At 40.1% G+C, this 21,832-nt stretch overlaps 3 protein-coding genes across 3 annotated transcripts in view; 2 read left to right on the plus strand and 1 right to left on the minus strand.

Moving 5' to 3' along the window:
• The window catches only part of LOC140938407 (uncharacterized), a 78,402-nt gene that overhangs the window by 36,881 nt on the left and 19,689 nt on the right, over positions 1 to 21,832 (minus strand). The gene's annotated exons all lie outside the window — the stretch shown is intronic.
• The window catches only part of LOC140938356 (centromere protein W-like), a 48,453-nt gene that overhangs the window by 5,230 nt on the left and 21,391 nt on the right, over positions 1 to 21,832 (plus strand). The window lies entirely within an intron of this gene.
• Positions 15,546 to 16,695, plus strand: LOC140938355 (uncharacterized). Its single transcript, XM_073387841.1, has one exon. The coding sequence runs from the start codon at positions 15,764 to 15,766 to the stop codon at positions 16,550 to 16,552; it is 789 nt and encodes a 262-aa protein (XP_073243942.1). The 5' UTR covers positions 15,546 to 15,763; the 3' UTR covers positions 16,553 to 16,695.

Below are 21,832 nucleotides of genomic sequence, written 5' to 3' on the forward strand. Positions count from 1 at the left end.
CAACGCCTGAAACTGAAATCACTGTCCTCTGCTTGTGCTTTGGTACATGTTTTTTAAGAAGAATTTCCTTTTATAGGAGGAGAAAATAAGAACTTTGATTTCCCATCCCCGGCCAAGCCTTTGATGACCAATTCCCTACAATTGGAATACAACCGAGGAGGGTTACACCGGACCACAGCGTTTCAATGTTTAAACAAGGTTGCCACAATTCGAAAAAAGTCGCAACGACGTTGAAACGCTGCGTTGCGAATCGTCCAGCGATGGCTACTAAAAACAGTTGTGAAGCGTGCTTGTTTTGCAGCCCATTTGTTTCGTTTTATGGCTTAAAGAGCGAACAATACACTGTATACACTTTCGCAGGGCTCTTGTCCCTTTTCACGAAGAGTATCAGTTTACATGTAGCGCGTGAGTGCTTGGTTCATCGGGCCCTTGTTCTGCTTTATAACCCTCTTTTATGGCTTAAACAACGAGGCATATAGCGGGGTGGTCATCTTACGAAAACATAGGGTACTGTGAACTGTCTAGTAAACTCGATTTTCATTTCAAGACTTCCAGTTTCATCCTTGTGGAATGTATTGGACATGACTGGTCTGCACTGTCACCCAAGAAGATGTAGCGATTGTTGTCGGCGATTTCAATGCCATCCGCATGCAGGTGGAGGTGGATGGAACCCCGCGCCAGAGTTTTTGATATCTTGCAGCAAATCGAAACGATTTTTTTTACCAAGAATTAGAAGTCAATATAAATATTAAATTATTATTATTAAATCATTAAGTCAGTTTAAAACCGCGAGAAATGGTAATTTTTTGTTCTTCACATAAATAATAAAACAGAAATAAGCACTTTGCATGATTTCAGCCACAAGATTTACTTTTATTGTTGAAAGAAGTTGAAAATACAGGCATTTTTACTCAAAAATCGCTTAACCACCTCCTACTTTTGGCGTCATTTCTTGTAACCATAGAAACTGAAGCTAAACTGACCATAGGCCTTTCCTGTCTTGAGAATGAGCTTATGCCAGCGTATGTGAAGGCCTTATCCAGTAACAAGGACATCGTACTGACTGGGGATGCAAACTGTGATCTGCTATTCAAAAACCCTAGGTGTGACGCTCTTCGGTCTTTCTGTGCTTCCTTGAACGCCCACCAGTTGATAGACAGACCTACTAGGGTTACTATGACGTCACGTAGCCTTTTGGATGTTGTCATGGTATCTAACAAGGACATAGTCAAGACCAGTGGTGTTCTGGATCTCACCATTAGCGACCACTACCTAGTGTACATTGTCCTCGACATGAAAGTGCCTAAGTCTCCACCCACCTACATCACAACCCGGAGTTTCAAAAACTATACTGCTGACCAGTTCTCCACAAGTGCCATGGGAAACTGTGGAATTAATGAACTCAGTGGATGACAGAGTCCTTTTTAACGACCTTTTTCTAACATGACTCGATAATCATGCCCCATTAAAAACTCTGAAATTAAAGCGCAAGTCAAATCCATCCATCACTGCTGAGATCAAGAAACGGATAAGGACAAGGAATAAGCTTCATAAGAGGGCGCGTAAGAGCGGAAGCCACGAGGACTGGAAAGTGTTTGCGGACTTGAGGCGGAAGATTAAACAGTCTATCCGACAAGCAGAAAGAGAATACTTCACGCAACAAGTTATTACAAACAAAGGTAATACTGGCTCTCTGTGGAAAACCATACGTCGGGCTCTCCCCAATAAACGTAGCCAGCGTCCGCAATATACAAGGGATACTGACGTCGTGGCGAATGAGTTCAATCGATTTTTCATCTCGGTCGGACAAGAAGCAGCCAACAAGTCTACAGAGCTGGCTAACCATTACGGCCTACAGTACAACAACCCCACGCCGCAGGTCACACCGACTTCGCAACAGGCCCAAAGGGGCGAGGAAGGATGCTTCGTTTCCCAGTCAGTCACGCCCGACGATGTGCGAAAAGTGATCTTAGACATGCCTGCTAATAAGGCTCCGGGCTTCGATAAAGTTCCCATTTCGGTGGTTAAGGACTGCCTTGAGCACATTCTCCCAACGCTGACTGACCTAATAAATCACTCTTTCTCAAGTTCCGTTTTTCCGCGAGCGTGGAAAAAGGGTGAGGTAGTCCCACACCCAAAAGAGGGCGACCATGAGGTGGCGAATAACAACCGTCCAGTCTCGCTACTACCAGTTCTCTCTAAGGTAGCGGAGAGGATTGCTATGCGTCAGTTCAATGACTACCTGACATTGCATAACCGATTGACGAGACATCAAAGCGGAAATCGATCTCTGCAATCCACGGAAACGTTGAGCTTATTAGTAACGGACGACATCTTTAGAGCGATGGATAGCAGGCAAATAACGGCAATGGTTCTAATAGACTTGAGTAAAGCTTTTGACAGTCTCTGTCATTCTACCCTACTCAGCAAACTCCAACTGCTTGGCACCTCAGAGAAGGCACTCCTCTGGTTTAAGAGCTATCTGTCAGACAGACAGCAGTGTACTCGAATTGGAACATTATTGTCGGATCCCCTAACGATAACTCATGGGGTACTCAGGGGTCTATCTTAGGCCGGATGCTGTTTACACTCTATATGAATGACCTTCCTACGGTAACTAAGTTTAGAAACATGGAATCCTATGTAGACGACACTAAGATTTACCTATCGTGTGCGTCTAAAGATATCCACTCTTGTATACAACAAGTCTCCGAGGATCTTGAAAGTATTGATGGTTGGCGCTGCGCAAATCACCTGCTTATAAACCCGGATAAAACTAAACTTGTGCTCGGTGGAACACGGTAACTTGTATCAAAGCTACCTGATCTCACTACGTATCCTTCCTTGGACAACAACTATGCCCTGTCTCGTCCGCCAAACATCTGGGTGTTTCCCTGGACTCTAGCTTAACATTCAATAATTACATCTCATCATTATCATCATCCTCGCTATCTAGTTTGTGTCAAATAAGTAGGGTCCGCCACCTGTTTTCCAAAGAAGTTTTGTATATAATGATCAACTCTGTTGTGTTTAGTAAATTATTTTACTGTTCCGCTGTATGGGCTGGTACTTATAAACAGAACATCCATAAACTGCAACTCATGCAGAACTTTGCTGCCCGTATACTAACTGAAACAGCGAAATACGATCATATTACCCCGGCCCTGAAAGCTCTTGGCTGGCTGACTATAGAGGGGTAACTTTGGTTGCAGGACGTAACAATGATGTACAAATGTGTTAACAATTTAGTGCCAGCATATATTAATGAAGAAATAGGATACCGTTATACATATCATATTATTTTATTACATTGTTAGTTATTATTAGAAGTAGTAATTTTAAGTTGTTATTTATATATCAAGAACATGTATATCATTAGTTTTAGCTGTATTATTATACATATTGTAAATTAATTCTGAAAAGCCCCTCGGGGAGAATTAATAAAAGTATTGTATTGTATTGTCTCAAAGTGCGCGTGAGGGATAAACGTACAGCTACTGAAAACGTCAGGTGCTGATGTTTAACCCTCTAAGAAAAAACTCAGAAAAACTTTACAGGGGTGGCATCCACCCTCCCCCCTTGAACATCCGAGGGTTAATTTTAAAATGTCTCCATCTGAGACTGTTTACTTAAGCTTTTCTTCTATAGACCCCTTTACGGTTGCAAGGGCATGCTGGGTAATCAGGACAAGATGGTGGAAAAATCAAAAGTTTGTATGAGAATACAAAGTTATTTAAGTTTTGCTAATTGAAAATATTTGTCACTTTCCCTTTGAAAAATGTAACAAATGAGCTTAAAGAAACTACACACTAAATCTGGAGTACATAGCATACGTAGCAGTCCTTTGTTGCTTTTAGAAAATCTGAGTTCTTCCATACATTTTCTGACAACATAAAAATTACAGAAAATGTATGGAAGACGTCCAATTTTGTAAAAAGCGGCAAAGGAGTGCTGTGCAGTCCACATTTAGTGTATAGTTTCTTTAAGGTCATTAGTTAAAGTTTGCAAGGAGAAGTGACAAATATATTCAATTAGGAAGAATTAGTTGACTTTGAATTGCCATACAAACTTCTGAATTCCCCACCATTTCGTCCTGATTACCCAGCATGCCCTCACAACCGAAAGGGGTCTATTTGCATATCTATCCGGATTAATGAAAACGTTACCGCCAAATGAATCTTTTCTGTCTAACAGTTGTTTTTAGTCATCATAAAAACTAAGGGTGAGACCACTGCTGTTTTTCTCTTCTCCTGCCTTTTTCCCTCGTTAGTGTGATTTTGGAGCTTAATTATCGAGCCCAAAATCTTGCACTTGAAACTACCATCGCAATAAACAACGGCACTTCGGCTAATATTTAAACACTGCCATCCAGTATTATGGAGATATTTCGAAAAATTTGTAAGAGAAGAGTTAATTCTTGCAAAATATGTGTGAAAAAGTCTCTATAAGTAACAGGATGTTTGAGTGAAATTAATCTAAAGCAGTAAAAACCAAAAAAAAAAAAAAAGCGTGATTTTGCTATATTTTCCATGCTTTGACAGTGACGTCTTTAACCTTATAAAATCATTCAGCGAAGTCAGCTGCGCTGCTCTAATAAAATTGGCACCTCCTCTTTAGTTTTTGCGCGCATTTTACTTGTTCTTTTCTTTAAATATATCTCGAGCTGAGACTGTTTCATTTAGACTTTCTTCTATTTGGATATTTTGTCCATTTAGTTATTTTGAAGGCGCTCGCTTTTAGATCGAAAAATCAGTTTTGGAAACTAGCCTCGCATTAAACAACCACACATTCAACGAAGTTTGACTTGTCTTATACTTAACTGATTATATGAAGTCTTTTTGGCGTTATAGGGCCGGCATATAACCAATAACCAACAACATATAACCAATAAGTATTCTTTCGTTCACAAATTCCTTCCGCTGCCATCGTGTCAGTAACACTGTTTAAATCGCGAAAAAATTTACAAAAAAAAAGAAAACTGAAAAGAAGACCACTTAAGATATCATTGGTTGTCATTTATTGAGCCATTTTATTCCTTTGAGTCTATACATTTATTCTAAGTTTCACTTGGGTTGCAAACTCTTATGTTACACCCTTGAGACACACCAAGTCACTCTTCTTGTCGTTACGGCAGATAAACAATGAACATATTCAGCTCATATTACTTAATCACAAGCGCTGATATTTTAAAACTTACTGCTGTACACCAGAAGAACTGCTTATGAGTCTTTTAAGACCAAGCCGGTAATTGCTACTAAAAGTGAAGCAGATAATCGGGTTGAAACCGCAGTTAGCGGCAGCTATATAAAAGGTGACATGATAGTATAGCCAGAAACTACAGGAGAAATGAGTGGAACTGCTCCGATAAACTAAGATTAATTCATTAATTGTGAATGGTAACCAGCAAAACACAAACACTGAAATGATAGCAATGGACATATGAAGCACATTTCTGTTTCTTCTTTGTCGTTGTTGTTCAATGTTGGACGAATGTTGACCTGGGTGTACCTGTGCCTTGAGTTTGATAAAGATGAAGGAGTAAAGAATGACTAACAACAGCACAGGGATGTAGATAAACAAGATAAAGATGACTATTGTGAAGTCTTGATATGACGAGAACTCCCCGAATGCTTCCTTCCATCCGGCGTTTCGATCACACTGCTTTCTTCCTGAGTTTTCAACCAGTTTGGCAGCAAAGAAGAATGGCGAACTGACAGCTACTGCAACTACCCAGGTCGCGAGAATAAAGAAGGGGCACAACTTGGATCTGATGAGTGGGGAACGAAGTGGAAATACCACGGCTCCAAATCGATCCACTGCTATCAGAATCAGATTTTGAATCGAAACGAATGAGGAAACTGTTGGTAAGAAACTGATAAGCTTACAGAAAGCCTGGCCAAACTGGCCACCGATAATCCATGATCTGTTCAACCTTGCGAGGATCCAATAGCACATGGATAGTGCTAGTATACACAGCAAATCGGACGAGGCCATGTTTGCATGAAATAATTTATGGGTTTTCTTAAGTTCGGCGTTTTATAAACGAGCATTACAATGAGAGAATTTCCGGCCAGTGAAACAAGAAGGATCAGACACAAGGCAACGACTCCTCCGATATTAAAAGCTTTGGAACTAAACAAAATGTAGCACTTCCCAAACTCGCTTGATGCGTTCGCCGTTGAGTTCATGCTTAGCTTTCCTACATATGCACGAGATTGTACTCATGTAGTTAAGTAGGCTCAAATAAAAACTGTTCCGTATTTTTTGCATCCTGCTTTTTCTTGTTTAGTTTATTAGCTATTGAAAGCCCCCCTGCGAAGCTTTAGCACAGCTGCACAGCCCTTTCTAAATTGAGCGGGCTACTATGTATTGGGTACCTTGTCAACCATAAGGCACTCACTGCATTGTAATAAAAAGCCAGCAAGAAATCCTCTTTTTGGTCAAGTGTCTGAAACCGATGCTAAGGATATCCGAAAACTAATACGTGCTTAGAGTAAATTTTAAACAGGTGTGTTGAATTTTTTTTAGTAATAGGGTCAATTTAGGATTTAGACATGCAACAAATATGCAAAACTAACAAACTATTTGTTCAGTGTCAAACTTAACCACACAATTAAGAATTCAAACAATGGAAGTCAAAATTTAAAAGGCGAACTGTTATTTATTGTCTGAAAAATAGCACCCTGCGGCTTAAAATTAATTTCTGTTGTTTATATAAGTTTTTTTTAGAAAAGTGTGAGGGCAATTACGTGCCGAAAAGTAATCAAAACTTGTAAGCTCTAGCTAGATATTTAAAGTTTTTCTGTACATTCATTCCTAGAAATGACCAATGATCTCCGTTTTCTAAAATTGTTTTTCCACTGATTTCTTATCCTTTTAATTTGAGCACTGAAGCACAACTTTGCCTTTTTTGATCTATTCACTGAGAAGGTTTGATTAAGGTGGCTCGATTGGATACATTCCAAGTTTGAGCATTAACAATGCGGCTACTATAAAACAAAAATGTGGAAAACGGTTACCACAGCTTTATCAGACAAAGATGAAAATTTAGTATGAGCCGATGCTATGCTTGCATCGGACTGTTGATAGCAACGAAATGACGTCATTATCTATTTCACTTGCAGATTTCTCGCCCTGGGATTTCTTTTTAAAATGGCTCACGGGAGCTTGTTCCTCCAATATATGCCTAAATGTTCGTGAAGTTTGAGCAAAATCTATGGGTGCGTTTTCGAGGTACTTTGGGATGACATTTTTATACTTAGAAATATAGTAATATCTAGTTAATCTTGAAAGAAACCCTTTGGCACCTTGACTAGCGCCACGAAAGATAGAGCTCGGCTTATTTGTAACGAAATCTGAAGTCTGGCATTTATGCCTAAGGCCTGCGAATGCTCAATAGCCAGCTGAGACCCCGGCACAAAATAGGCCAACCTTCACCGCTCTTCGATATTTTGCGAAGTTCACTCCTTTGTTTGCTAGCTTTTTTCCCCATCAAGGAGCCTGGACGCAGGCTATGTGGCCAGGCAACAGGCGAGTAGAAGTACCCTTGTTGTATTTAATTACAGTGGTGTAATTTACTAATGTATGCCGATGATTATAACCTCTGTTAGCCAGTGTTTGCGAAGTGGAACTTTGGAACTTGTCTCAAAGTGCGTGTGAGTGAAAAATGTACAGCTACTGAAAAAGTCAGGTGCTGATGTTTAACCCCCTAAGAAAAAACTCAGAAAAACTTTACAGGGGTGGCATCCACCCTCCCTCCCTTGTACATCCGAGGGTTAATTTTAAAATGTCTTCATCTGAAACTGTTTACTTAAGCTTTTCGTCTATAAACCCCTTTACGGGTGCGATGGCATAATGGGTGATCAGGACAAGATGGTGGAAAAATCAGAAGTTTGGTAATTGAAAACATTTGTCTCTCTCCGTTTGAAAAAATGTAACAAATGAGATTAAAGAAGCTACTCACTAAACCTGGAGTACATAGCAGTCCTTTGTTGCTTTTTGAAAAACCTGAGTCCTTCCATACATTTGCTGACAACATAAAAATTACAGAAAATGTATGGAAGATGTCAAATTTTGTAAAAACCGTTAAAGGACTGCTGTGCACTCCACATTTAGTGTATCGTTTCTTTAAGGTCATTAGTTAAAGTTTGCAAGAAGAAAGTAACGAATATATTCAAGTAGGAAGAATTAGTTGACTCTGAATTTCCATACAAACTTCTGCCGATTCCCCACCATCCTGTCCTGATTACCCAGCATGCCCTCACAACCGAAAGGGGTCTATTTGCATATCTATCCGGATTATTGAAAACGTTACCGCCAAATGAATCTTTTCTGTCTAACAGTTGTTTTCAGTCATCATAAAAACTAAGGGTGAGACCATTGCTGTCTCTCTTCACCTCCTTTTTCCCCTCCTCTCTCTTTCCTCTTCTCCTCCTTTTTTACTCGTTAGTGTGATTTTGGAGCTTATCGAGCTCAAAATCCTGCCTTTGAAATTACCATCGCGATAAAAAACGGAACTTCTTCTAATATGTAAACGCTGTCATCCAGTATTATGGGGATATTTCGAAAAATTTGTAAGATAAGAGTTAATTCTTGCAAAATATGTCTGAAAAAAAGTCTATTACTAATCACAGGAGTTCAGGCTTCAGGAGTAATCATTGATCGTTTATTGCGACAGTGCTGAAAAAAAGTCTGTATAAGTAACAGGAATTTTGAGTGAAATTAACCTGATACAGTAAAATCCAAAAGAAAAAGAGTGATCTTCCTATATTTTCCATGCTTTGACAGTGACGTCTTTAACCTGATAAAATCATTCAGCGAAGTCAGCTGCACTGCTCTAATAAAATTGGCACCTCCTCTTTAGTTTTTGTGCTCATTTTAATTGGTCTCTTCTTTAAATATATTTTCAGCTGAGACTGTTTCATTTAGACTTTCTTCTATTTGGATATTTCTTGTCTATTTAGTTATTTTGAAGGCGCTTACTTTTAGATCGACAAATGAGATTTTGAAACTAGCCTCGCAATAAACAACCACACTACTAATGTACTTGGTTTCTCGAATGGTAATTGAAACTCTGTCACCCAGCATTAAGGGGATATTTCGAAACCTGAATGAAACGAAGCTGTTTATTCGTACCAAATATGTGTAAAAAATGTTTAAAAGCAACAGAATGTTTGAGTCATAGTAATTTGATATTAGAAAAACCAAAGACTAGTGTTATATTGCCATGTTTTTCATACTTAACACTGAATCGTCCAAACTCAAACCTTATAATGAAATCATTCAGCGAAGTTTGACTGGTTTTATATTTAACTGATTATATGAAGTCTTTTTGGCGTTATAAGGCTGGCATATCAGTAACCAACAACCAATAATATATAACCAATAAGTATTCGTTTGTTCACAAATTTCTTCCGCTGCCATCGTGTCAGTAAAACTGCTTAAATCGCGCCTAAATTTACAAACAAAACCCAGAAAACAAGACCACTTAAGATAAAATTGCTTGTCATTTATTGAGCCATTTTATTCCTTTGAGTCTATACATTTATTCTAAGTTTTACTTGGGTTACAAACTCTTATGTTACACCATTGAGACACACCAAGTCACTATTCTTGTCGTTACGGCAGATAAACAATGAACATATTCAGCTCATACTACTTAATCACAAGCGCTGATATTTTTAAACTTACTGCTGTACACCAGAAGAACTGTTTATGAGGCTTTTAAGACCAAGCCGGTAATTTCTACTAAAAGTGAAGCAGATAATCGGGTTGAAGGCGCAGTTAGCGGCAGCTACATAAGAGGTGACATGAAAGTATAGCCAGAAACTACAGGAAAAATACATGAAACTGCTCCGATAATTATCGATTAAAACATTTGTAATGAATGGTAACCAGCAAAACACAAACACTGAAATGATAGCAATGGACATATGAAGCACGTTTCTGTTTCTTCTTTGTCGTTGTTGTTCAATGTTGGACCAATGTTGACCTGGGTGTACCTGTGCCTTGAGTTTGACAAGGATGAAGGAGTAAAGGATGACTAACAACAGCACAGGGATGTAGATAAACAAGATATAGATCACTAGTTTAAACTCTTGATAGGACAAGGACTCCCCGAATGCTTCCTTCCATCCGGCGTTTGGATCACACTGCATTCTTCCTGAGTTTTCAACCAGTTTGGCAGCAAAGAAGAATGGCGAACTGACAGCTACTGCAACTATCCAGGTCGCGGGAATAAAGAAGGGGCACAACTTGGATCTGATGAGTGGGGAACGGAGTGGAAATACCACGGCTCCAAATCGATCCACCGCTATCAGAATCAGATTTTGAATCGAGACGATTGCAGAAACGTTTAGAAAGAAGGTGTTAAGCTTACAGAAAGCCTGGCCAAACTGGCCACCGATAATCCGTGATGTGTACAACCTTGCGATGAACCAAGGGCAAGTGAAAAGTATAAACAGCAAATCGGACGAGGCCATGTTTGCGATGAAATAATTTATGGGTTTTCTTAAGTTCGGCGTTTTATAAACGAGCATTACAATGAGAGAATTTCCGGCAATTGAAACAAGAAGGATCAGACAGAAGGCAACGGTTCCTCCAATTTTAAAAGCTTTGGAATTAACTAAAGTGGAGCACTTCCAAAACTCGCTTGACGCGTTCGCCGTTGAGTTCATGCTTAGCTGTCCGAATTATACACTAAATTGTACACATACAGTTTAGTAGGTTCTGATTACCCAGCATGCCCTCACAACCGAAAGGGGTCTAAACTGTACTCATGCAGTTTAGTAGGTTTAAATAAAAACTACTCCATAGCTTGGCGTATCCTGCTTCTTTTCTTGTTTATTGGCCATTGAAAGCCCCCCTGCGAAGCCTTTGCACAGCTGTACAGCCCTTTCTAAAGGGAGCGGATGTAACATGTAAAGCCAATAAGAATTCCTTTTTTTGGCCAAGAAACCGATGCAAAGAATATCTGAAAGCCAACACGTGCTTAGAGTAAATTTTCAACAGGTTTGTTGAATTTTACCTTTAGTAATAGGATCAATTTAGCATTCAGACATGCAGGTAGTCAAAACTTAGCATAGGACATAGATTATTTTTTGTCTGAAAAATAAAACTTGCAGCTTGAATTAAATTCAACTTCTTTTTGTAACTTTTAGTAGACTTTTTGGGCCATGGGATGACTCTCCAATCAATATGCAAACTATCAAACTCTGTGTTCGTTGTCATCTTTAGTTAAAAGGTTCACCAACCACACAATTAAGAATTGAAACAACGGAAGTCAAAATTTAACAGCTGAAATATTATTTATTGTCTAAAAAGGTTCTTTAGAAAAGTAAACAAAAATTATAAGCTCTAAGAGATATTTTACGTTTTTCGGTACATTCATTCCTAGAATTAAATTTACCAGATTCGTCTTCTCCGTTTTACAAAAATAAATTCGTTTTTCCTCTTATTCTTATGAGCATGCAACTTTACCTTTTTTGATTAGTTTAAAGTGGCCAGATTGGATTATCAGGACTTATACCTCCTAGGTTTGACCTATTATGTCGCTATTATTAAAAAAAGATGTGGAAAAACGGTTACCATAGCTTCATCAGACAAACTGGATGAAAATGTATTATAGACTCTTCCTTAAAATGTCTCCAACTGAGACTATTTAGTTTAGCCAGTTGCACATAGAGGATACTACATGGCCGCGCGGAGATACGAAGTTGAAAAATATCTTACGTGTGAGGGCATCATTTTTGCAGTGAAAGGCGCGATTTTTATGTAGCCATAGCAACAGTGATCTTTTCATAGTCAAGTGAAGATAACGTGTTCTGACGCGTAAAGATATCATGTTTTGGCGCGAGAGCTCACCTGGTATTTCATTAGTGGTTATATAAAAAATATTATTTATTTGTTTTGAAGACGCTCGCTTGTAGATCAAAAAATTGTTTTGAGACTAACCTCGCAATAAACAACGGCACTTTTGCTTAGTTTATCAAGTTCTTATTTAAACGCTTTCATCCAGCATTACGGGGATATTTCACCAAACTGTAAGATAAGAGTTTATTCTCCCTAAATACGTGTAAAAAAGTGTAACTGCAGAATACCCTGCCACTGGAAAGTTGCACCTCTGAAAATAGTGGCTACTTGGCCACAAAGCTGACGAGTTACACAGGGCGAGGATGCTAAGTCGGTACATGGCTACGTGGCTACATGGCTAGGTGGCTACGTAGCTACGTGGCTACGGAGCTACAAAGGTACATAGCTACGTAGCTACGTAGCTACATGGCTAGGTGGCTACGTAGCTACGGAGCTACAAAGGTACATAGCTACGTAGCTACGGAGCTACGGAGCTACTTGGCTACGTGGCTACGGAGCTACAAAGCTACGTAGCTACATGGCTACGTGGCCACGTGGCTACGGAGCTACTTGGCTACGTGGCTACGGAGCTACAAAGCTACGTAGCTACATGGCTACGTTGCTACGTGGCCACGTGGCTACGGAGCTACGGAGCTACGTAGCTACGGAGCTACGGAGCTACTTGGCTACGTGGCTACGGAGCTACGGAGCTACATGGCTACGTAGCTACATGGCTAAGTGGCTACGTGGCTACGGAGCTGCTTGGCTACGGAGCTACTTGGCTACGGACTTAAAAGGGTAATTGTGTACCCGGCTAGGAGGATAAAAAGTTGCTACGGGGCTAAGAGAGTACGAGGCCAATGTGGTATTTGTAAGGCGACCAGACAATTTCATAGTTTTTGATACTACTAATGTTTATTTACATTATTAATCGCAATGAAAATGACTAAGTTCACTTTAAATTACAAAAATTTACATGAAAATTGTATTCGTTATGAAATGAGATCATAAATGTAGCTGTTTAAAAATGTATTGAAAATGGTGAATTGACAGAAATCTTGAAACTGTGAAATAACTATATGCTAATACGCATCAAATGTTCCTTACACGAATATTGTGTTCCTGTACTGTTCATTGCAAGTGTTACATATCTAAACATCTGGGAACATTTCTTGTGGAATGAAGTTCGCATCGATCAATGCCCGCTTGATAGCGGTAGAGATACATTTGTTGGCATTTTGATTGTACTTGGATCTATAGTCGTTTTGGCTGCATAAATCTGAGGGCCAGTTGACATTCTCAGGTTTTTGCTTGATGAACACTTGAACTGGATGTGGTGCAAATCGTACTTGGACGGAACGAACCTTTCCTAGGCCTGCTTGCTCAAGGGCGTTGACTGCTTCCGTGAACTCAGAATTTGCGATTCCTCGCAGAGGACGTGGGCCGCACTGTTTGAAGGCCCGGCAGGTGAGAAGTGGACCACCAAAATGAAGACACGCGGTTTGAATGGACATCAAGGTTGGCTGACCTTTTGTTTCATCCATCGTGGGCGACATGAGGTCATTCAGGAACTGGAAAAAAATATGTTTAGGAATATGTAATTAAAACTTTAAGAATCGATTCACTTGTCATTACACTTCACTGAATCGATTGTACGCGAAACAAGCGCGCTGAACACGAATATATGTCGTTCTTTATTCATGACCTGAAACAAGCGCGCTACACATGAATATGTAATAGTTTCTGACTGATTCGTTTTGCTTTCGAAATTTTCCTTGTGAAATGTCTTTTAGGGAAGGTGAAATATTTATTGTTTTGTATTATGTTAATCGGAAGACCTATCGTCGTCCGCTATATCGCCATTGAGAAAATGAGACTAATTTCGTTTCTCCAGTCATTCATTCCTACCCTGTTCTGTGTTGATAATTTGTTAAGAAACTCCTTTCCCTTCCTCTACCCCCTGAACTAGATAAAAAGGGTTATTTTAAGGTAGAAAGATTTCATATCCCTTACCTCAACAAAAATTTCTTTCTGCGATTCAGCCCAATTTACGTATTCGATGGCGCAGAGAAGTGTAGACTTTTCGATTTCGTCTGCTGGCTGTGTGGGCTGCCTGCCTTCAAGCAGCTCCGCAGTGACGTGGTTAAAGATATGGAGCGATGCTGCAACACGGAGGATGATGTCGATCTTTTTCGTCTTGGGCGGACTTGTGCCTTCCAAGATGGCTTCATTTACCTCGGCTATAAATTGTTCGTTTATAGTGTTCACAGTTTCTGTGGCCTCTTGGTCTAGAGTGTAAGTGGAACGTGAAAGATGCAGGCGAGCAATCTCCACGAATATGTCTTCGACGCTGGAAAGGCCGCTCTCTTTTAAGGCTTCGATTGCCTGGCTTGTTTGCGTTGGCGTCGGACGCAAGCACTTTGGGAATGTAATTAAAAATCGGTCTAAAAGACCGTGTCCTTGATCTAATAGGGCGACTAGACGGGCGGCAAATGGAATCTGTGTTGCCCCTAAGATGCAGAAAGGCGTGTTTGCTGCTATTTCCCGCGTTTTTTCAGTGGCATACCGGTAGGAGGCCTCTTCTCCAGAGAACAGTTGGCATAGCGCTTGTACATCGCCAGTGGCATTTTCTTCGTCAGACTTTAGCAATTTGAACAGGACGTCGTAAATCTCGGCTGACAAAAGGAACCCTCTGTTGTTGTCCGCGACTGTTTTTATCAGTCCCGACGAGGTACATTTCTGGATTACAGGGCTTGCAGAATCTGCTTCTGCCGTTACACTGGCCATGGGTGATATAGCGCATTCCTTGATTGCTTGTGATTTTCCAGTTGTTGGAGGGCCAACGAAGATTGAATAGATGTTGAGTGGCATTTCTTGTGTTGCAGTTTTCAGTGTAGTTGCAGTTCCAGCCATGAACGCAGTGGTAGTAATCAGAGTGGAAGAAACATAGCCAGGATTTGTGCTAATAGAGTGCGACTTGTTGAGAATAAAGCTCCAGACTTCGGCAGGGAAAAGCGTTTCAAATGGATCAAGAAGTGCGATTAGGCGTTTTTGAAGTTGGGCCCAAGTACTGTTTGGTTGTTTTCGAAGCTTCGTAAGGCGCGGGGTAGACATTCTGGAACGATGCGTTTGTCTCAAATGATGCGCTCTACATTGAGTTTAGCGATTCTGCAGCTAAAGGAATCCCCAAAGGGACTATTAAGTTATTGTAAGGAGATTAAACAAAGGGTGTGAAGTAATCGGTGAACGCTTTAGTTGCAGTTAGTACTGTTTGATTAGTTTGTAGTTGTTTTGATAAATTTCATTAATGTGCCGTCTGCGTCCGAATTGTGATTAAAAAAAAAACCAACAAATGCGTTCTTAAAAGCAAAATATATGGTTATGCTGTTCTGTGGGAATAGTTTTTTTTATAATAATGTAAGATGTTAATTGTTGAATTGCGGAAGCCGCGTTGTGTAAAAGTTAGAGAGATTTGAAGGTATTGTTTGTAGTTTGGTGTAATATGCGCCAGGAACAAAGACTGTGCACACTTCAAAGGAGGTGGGAAAATTAAAGAAATTAGCGTTTATACAGTTTCTTTGTTTGAGTTATTTCAATGGCGCTCAGTGAGGGCTAATACATGCCGGTCAATGTTAAGATAATTAGTTGTTTGCTCTGCAGTCGTTTATGCTGTTCTGGAAAATGTATACTGTTGTACGTCGTAAGACGTGGAGTGCAAACTGGGTGTTCGAAAGCTGATTTAAAAGATCAAAGCACTCAGTGCGGCAGCACTCAAGCAAGCTATCAAAGAAATGAGAAGCAAGAGAACTTCACATCATATGAAAATTTGCTAAGAGATTACCTGTGGGACAGAGAGTTCACGCTGTCATGGCTAAGAGAAGAAGGGCTGATTGCGTCGAGTAGAAATTGCACTATGTGTGGATCGGAAATGAATTGGGTTCGGCGGGGAGACCGATCCGATGGCTACATCTGGGAATGTAGAAGGCAGATTAATGGTAAGCGGCATAGATGTGAGAGGAGCATCAGAGAAGGAAGTTGGTTTGAAAATTCGAACATGACAATTGAAGAGGTGTTGAAATTTACGTACTGGTGGTGCCAGGACTTAAACCAGTGGCAAATTAAACAACAGCTTGGACTTGGCTCGCACACAGCGGTTGACTGGGACATGTTTTGTCGTGAAGTATGTGAGGTGGCATTGTTCGATGGAAGGGAGAAAATTGGCGGTCCAGGGAAACTGGTTCAGATTGATGAAAGCAAAATTGGAAAGAGAAAGTACCATCGTGGACATGTAGTGGAGGGTCAGTGGGTTTTTGGCGGCATCGAGGAAGATTCACGAAAATGTTTTATCGCGACCGTAGAAGACAGGAGGGAGGAAACTTTGCTAAATCTAATCAAAGAATGGATTGAACCAGGAACAACAATTGTGTCCGATTGCTGGAAGGGGTACGTAAATCTTTCAAAACATGGGTACATCCATAAGACGGTAAACCACTCCGTGGAGTTCGTTAACGAGGAAGGTTTCCATACAAACAAGATAGAAGGGCATTGGCGGCAAATGAAAGCGAAGCTTCCGACGCACGGTCGTAAAAAAGAACACTACTCATCATACCTAGCTGAGTTCAAATGGCGATATATCCACAGTGGAGAAGATTTGTGGAAGGTGTTTTTAAATGACATTAAGAAAATTTACAAATTTGAATAATCAGAAGAATGCACTTCCTGAAAATATGTCAGAATCTTATCGAATCGGTTCAAGCAGTGTAAGAGCAAATATGAACACGTTTAACTTTGAGTTGTGTTAATTGAAAGTATTGTACATTATATGGCACAGTTTTGCTGTATGATACCCTGTGTTGCAAGAACTGTGTTGCGGAAAGAGTTTGAAATTTAAATAAAGGAGTTTTGGATATACCGTAAGAAAATGTATCATGTTCAGTAAAGTTTTTTGGTTGAATTGAAAATATCATGCAGTTATTGGTTGCTTAGGCGGCCAAATAATGTGATCTTTTGATCGAGGGCATTGTGTGTGATAAGTTGTATCTTGCAGCCATGAGCCGAAACCACGGCACTTGTTTCGGGTCATGGTTTAAAGAACGAGATATATTCGTGTTTAGCGCGCTTGTTTCGGGTCATGGATTAAAGAACGAGATATATTCATGTGTAGCGCGCTTGTTTCGGGTCATGGATTAAAGAACGAGATATATTCATGTTGTGCCCAGGTCACCAAGCCGTCGCCAGGCCACTAAGCTGCGTAGCTTTGTAGCTCCGTAGCCACGTAGCCACGTAGCCACGTAGCCACTTAGCCACTTAGCATCCTAGGGGTGTAGCTCCGTAGCCGCGTAGCCACGGATTCTAGATGTGTTTTGGAGTGGCAGGGTATTCTGCAGTTAAGCCAAAGTGTTTATAAGGTATAGGATGTTTGAGTGAAATTAATGTGACATAGGCCCCGTCAGTTGCTTTTCCTTGCCTTCCGTATGCCTTCCCTTTATTAATATGTATGTGTCTTCCTGCATACTAATTTAGTGCCTTCCTCCATATCTTATTAAGTGCCTTCCTCCATATATAATGAACTGGGTAGTCGTTTCTTTTCTTTTGGAAGAACACAATAGGAACAATAGGTTTGCCTAGGCTTGCCCGTTAAGTAACTTGAGCCTGGTTTGAACGTCTGTTAAAAGGCAAATAGGAATAAGAGAAGCGATCACCTAGCAACGCGAGAAACCGCTTACTATATCTTATTTAGCGGTAAACTCGGATATATATAAACAAGACACATACACAAAGTAGAACTGAAAACTCTCTATTGCAATTTTGTCTGACGTTTTCTCCTATCTATCTGAAGGAAATGAAAAACTATTACAGTCTCAGCGTTTCACGCACCGTTAGTCAGTTAATTATTTATGCGAGTTCCCAAGCCCAAAGTTGAATACAAATTAGCTCTACAGGAAAGACGCAAGGGAGCACCTTGACGTATTATTATATAAACAATTTTAGATAAGGATACAAGGATCAATTGAAACGCGCGACTAATAATTGCTAGCAATTAAAAACCAGAAGAGAGGTACCGTTTTAAAAACTTTATTAAAAACAATGACACTTATACATATTAATAAAGGGAAGGCATACGGAAGGCAGGGGAAGGCACCAACGGGGTTAATTTTGCTGAAGAATGACTACTCCCGTCCACACGAATCCATTTTTGTTTGAAAACGGAGAATTTTTGTCCGGCGGGTCTGGCCTACCGTACTCACGTATCCGGAGAAAACGTCACCGAAAACGCATCTTTTCAAAAACGCTCTCCAGAGTGAGTGAAGATCTTTGAAAACGCTGGCCACTCGTTTACGTGTGGACGGACGAAAACGGAAGTTTTCGAGAACGATAATGTCATCCCCCATTAACTTCTGGCATGACGCACGCTCTGTGAGGAATGCTATCGTATTTCTATTGTTTACCGTTTTCGTATGGACGGGCGAAAACGATTTGATTACGCTACGTGTGAAGGCGTATTTTTTAAAAAACAATGGAAAATAATCTCTGTTTTCAAAGGTATCTGGATACGTGTGGACGGTGTCATAGTAAAAACCCAAAGAAAAACTGTTATTTTGCTATCTTGTCATAATTGACACCGCAGTCCCATAATCATTCAGCGGGGTCAGCTACACAATCCTTGTCATGTTTAAAATGAGCGGATTGATGTTATCGTGTACGTTTTGGATCCAAATATCCAATCCCACTATTTATTATCACAATTCAAATATCGTAGTACCATAATAAAGCTGCTTCTGTAACATACAACATAAACCTTACATCTTTGTTTTGGTTGTTTTTTTCCATCCGCATTTTTCGGCAGTTTATTCTTCTTAGTTAAGATTTTTGAGTCATCTACATATTTTTCTTTCCGCATCTTTGAATCCACCATTCCCCGGTATCCGGTAATCATTTTATAAACACCCGTTCTTGTCTACTCTTGAAATTAGCAGCTCCTCTTTAATTTTAGTACACACGAATCGGCCTCTTCTTAAAATATCTCCAGCTGAGACTGTTTAATTTGGCCTTTCTTCTATTTGGATATATATCGTTTGTTTATTTATTTTGAAGGCGCTCGCTTTTAGATCGAAAAATGAGTTTTGAAACTAGCCTCGCAATAAACAACGACCCTTTTGCTTGGTTTCTTGGATGCTAATTGGAAACCGTCTCCCAAAATTAAGGGTTATTTCCAAAACTTAATGAAAGAGCAGAGTTTGATCGTAATGTATGATATGTATGTCATATATAGAGGACATTACTTGGCCGCGCGGAGAAACGAAATTTGTCTTCGAGTGTTGAAAAGAAACAACTTTTGGAAAACGTTTTCCCGGAAGTTTTCTTTCCGCCATTCAACTTTGCTCCCGGAATTTCTAGAATAGTCGGTTGAATGGTTCGTATTTCGGATATTCAACAGTTCCGGAATTTATGGAAACTTTTCCGGGAAATTTCTGTATCATTTGCCACTGTTTCCAAATTTTGGAATGTTTTGATTGAATGGAAAGCGTCCTTTGTCTTTGGAACAATGGAACGAGTAGACTGATTTTTTTTTTACCCAGTGTAAGTATTGCATCAAGCTGAGACCAGTAGCGCTTCTGTCCTTCGTATTTAAAGTCTCTTTTATCGCGACACTGTCAAGTCAGATCGTGTAGACTGCAAAAAAGACAGAAAACAAGAAGAGATAACTTTGCTTGTACTTTATTGAGTCATTTTATTCTTTTGAGTCTATAAATTTATTCCAAGTTTCACTTGCCTTTCGCATATGATCCACCAAGTAACTCTACTCTTTGTAGTCATGGCAGACAAAAAAATGAACATATAACTTATTCATTGACAAGCATATATTTTTAAACTTACTGCTGTAAATCAGTAGACCTGTTCAAGAGTCTTTTATGACCAAGCAAGTAATTGCTACTAAATGTGAAGCAGATAATCGGGTTGAAAGCACAGTTTAATAGCCGAAAGCAGTCGTTCTCTGGGCTTCGTTACAAGCTTGGGAGGCTACCTTGCACATGAAAACCATTTTCTTAGTTCTGCACAGGGCCTTAGGGCAGTAGTCCTCCACGAATGACCACGATGAAAAAAAAAACTGCCACCTACCCCTCCCCTAAGCTAACATTTTGCCCTAGTTAAGAAGTAAGTGTTAATGTTAGCTTACGGGAGGGGTAGGTGGGTAGTTTCTCCAGAAACCTAAATTTTGATCCGAAATAAATATCACTATTTCGGACTCCAGAAAAGGGGCTTAATATTTCCATGTCCCGTTACTTATGACTTCACCTTCTTGTTGGTAGTATCTCTATTTTTCCGTTCACGGATATGTAAACATAAACATTACTGGACCTCTCTTACTCTCCTGTGCATAACAAGCTTACTGTCAATTGCTATTGTAGCTATATAAAGAGTCAAAATTAATTTAACCTCCTTCCACTTCAAAACATAAAAGTAATTTAAGAGACAGTGTTTCGACCTGGGTTTAGTTTAGTCCACACGGTGGAGATATGATTCTTTTGAAAGCCTTGGATATTATATTGGTTGTCTTGTCAGTAAAAAAGTAAGCACTTACAAAATAACCGCAAAACCGGGTCTGTGATATTGGCAATGCATTCAGGCATTAGTAGCGCCGATGTTAACACAGGTGGTCCAAGCTCGAAATATGACCATCGGCACTGCTGCGTAACGTTCGAAATATAAGGATTTGAATGTGTAAAACGATTATTTCTGTAACCTTCGATTGTGAACTGAATGGATTTAAACAAAAATCGGCTAACCTCGCTTAAGTTGCGTGCGGGGTTGTGTGTTTCTTCTTTCCTGTGTGGTTCCGGAGCCGATTTATGGCCATTTAATGCGGGATATTATTGTAACAGGTTTGCTTTCCCAACCAGTCCCAGAGGGGGAGCGGGGCTACTCAACAAAGTTTCATACAGGGGGGTTCCGCCTCGAGGTCCAACTCCTAACCTTTTATACCATTGACAGAAAAGTAATCCCTTTCGAATACCGTCTATTGAAAAATGGTACCCCTTTATACCTACCTACTTGATAATCGGGTGGCGTACAACTGAAGAGGTCATACGAAGACGAAACTAGTTTGGTAACATCCCCTAGAAAAAATGGTGTGTTGAAAGTGGATCTCCATTAGATTTTTCTTTTCTCTGTTGACATAATATTAAAACAGCGAGTCTTCTTTTTTTGTGTGTGTAACGTTTAATAAGTTCAAATGATACCGTAAAATTCCGAAAATAAGCCCCGGGGCTTATATTTTTCAAAGGCCCTTTTTGAGGGGCTTATTTTTGGAGGGGCTTATATTCGGAGGGGCTTATCTACGGAGGGAAATTTGCGTTTCAAAATCGATTGGACCAGCCTTAAAGTTGGAAGGAAATTTACAGTTTTTGCTTTGTTTTACTTTGCATTTGTCTGAGAGCAATGTCCAAGTACAAGCCCCCGGGCGGCTTATATTTGGAGGGGCGATTTAACGGAGGGTTTTTTGTGTTACGAGTTTGGAGGGCTTATACATGAGGGGCTTATTTTCGGAATTTTACGATATTGCCAAAAAGCGCGTCTTTTCGAAACAGGTTTTTAATTAGCTTGCCGAAAGGTTTGGCGCAAAGTTTCTCCTTCTTCTCCTCTTCATGCGTACAGTTCATCTATGGTGAACCTTGTCGCAGGAGATATCAAGAGCCAGCCTCTTGATAGTGCAGCGCTGGGTATATAAATACCTAGGACACACTATTGAACCCTCTCGACCTTTAATTCCCACTTCAAGTGACTTCTGGCATTAGCATCAGTCTACATCAGAGATCCGGCAAGAAAGAACCAGTCGGTTTTATTTACGCGTTGAGTTGACCTCTGCATTCAAGGGTTTTTAATCGAAGATTGGTTAGTGCGTTTGAATGTTTACCTTTGAAATCGCAGTGCTCGGATGAATATCATCAAAGTGGGGAAGTTAGTATGATTCAGTGAGGTC

The sequence above is a fragment of the Porites lutea genome, chromosome 5, assembly GCF_958299795.1.
Source record: "Porites lutea chromosome 5, jaPorLute2.1, whole genome shotgun sequence".
Lineage (NCBI taxonomy): Eukaryota > Metazoa > Cnidaria > Anthozoa > Scleractinia > Poritidae > Porites > Porites lutea.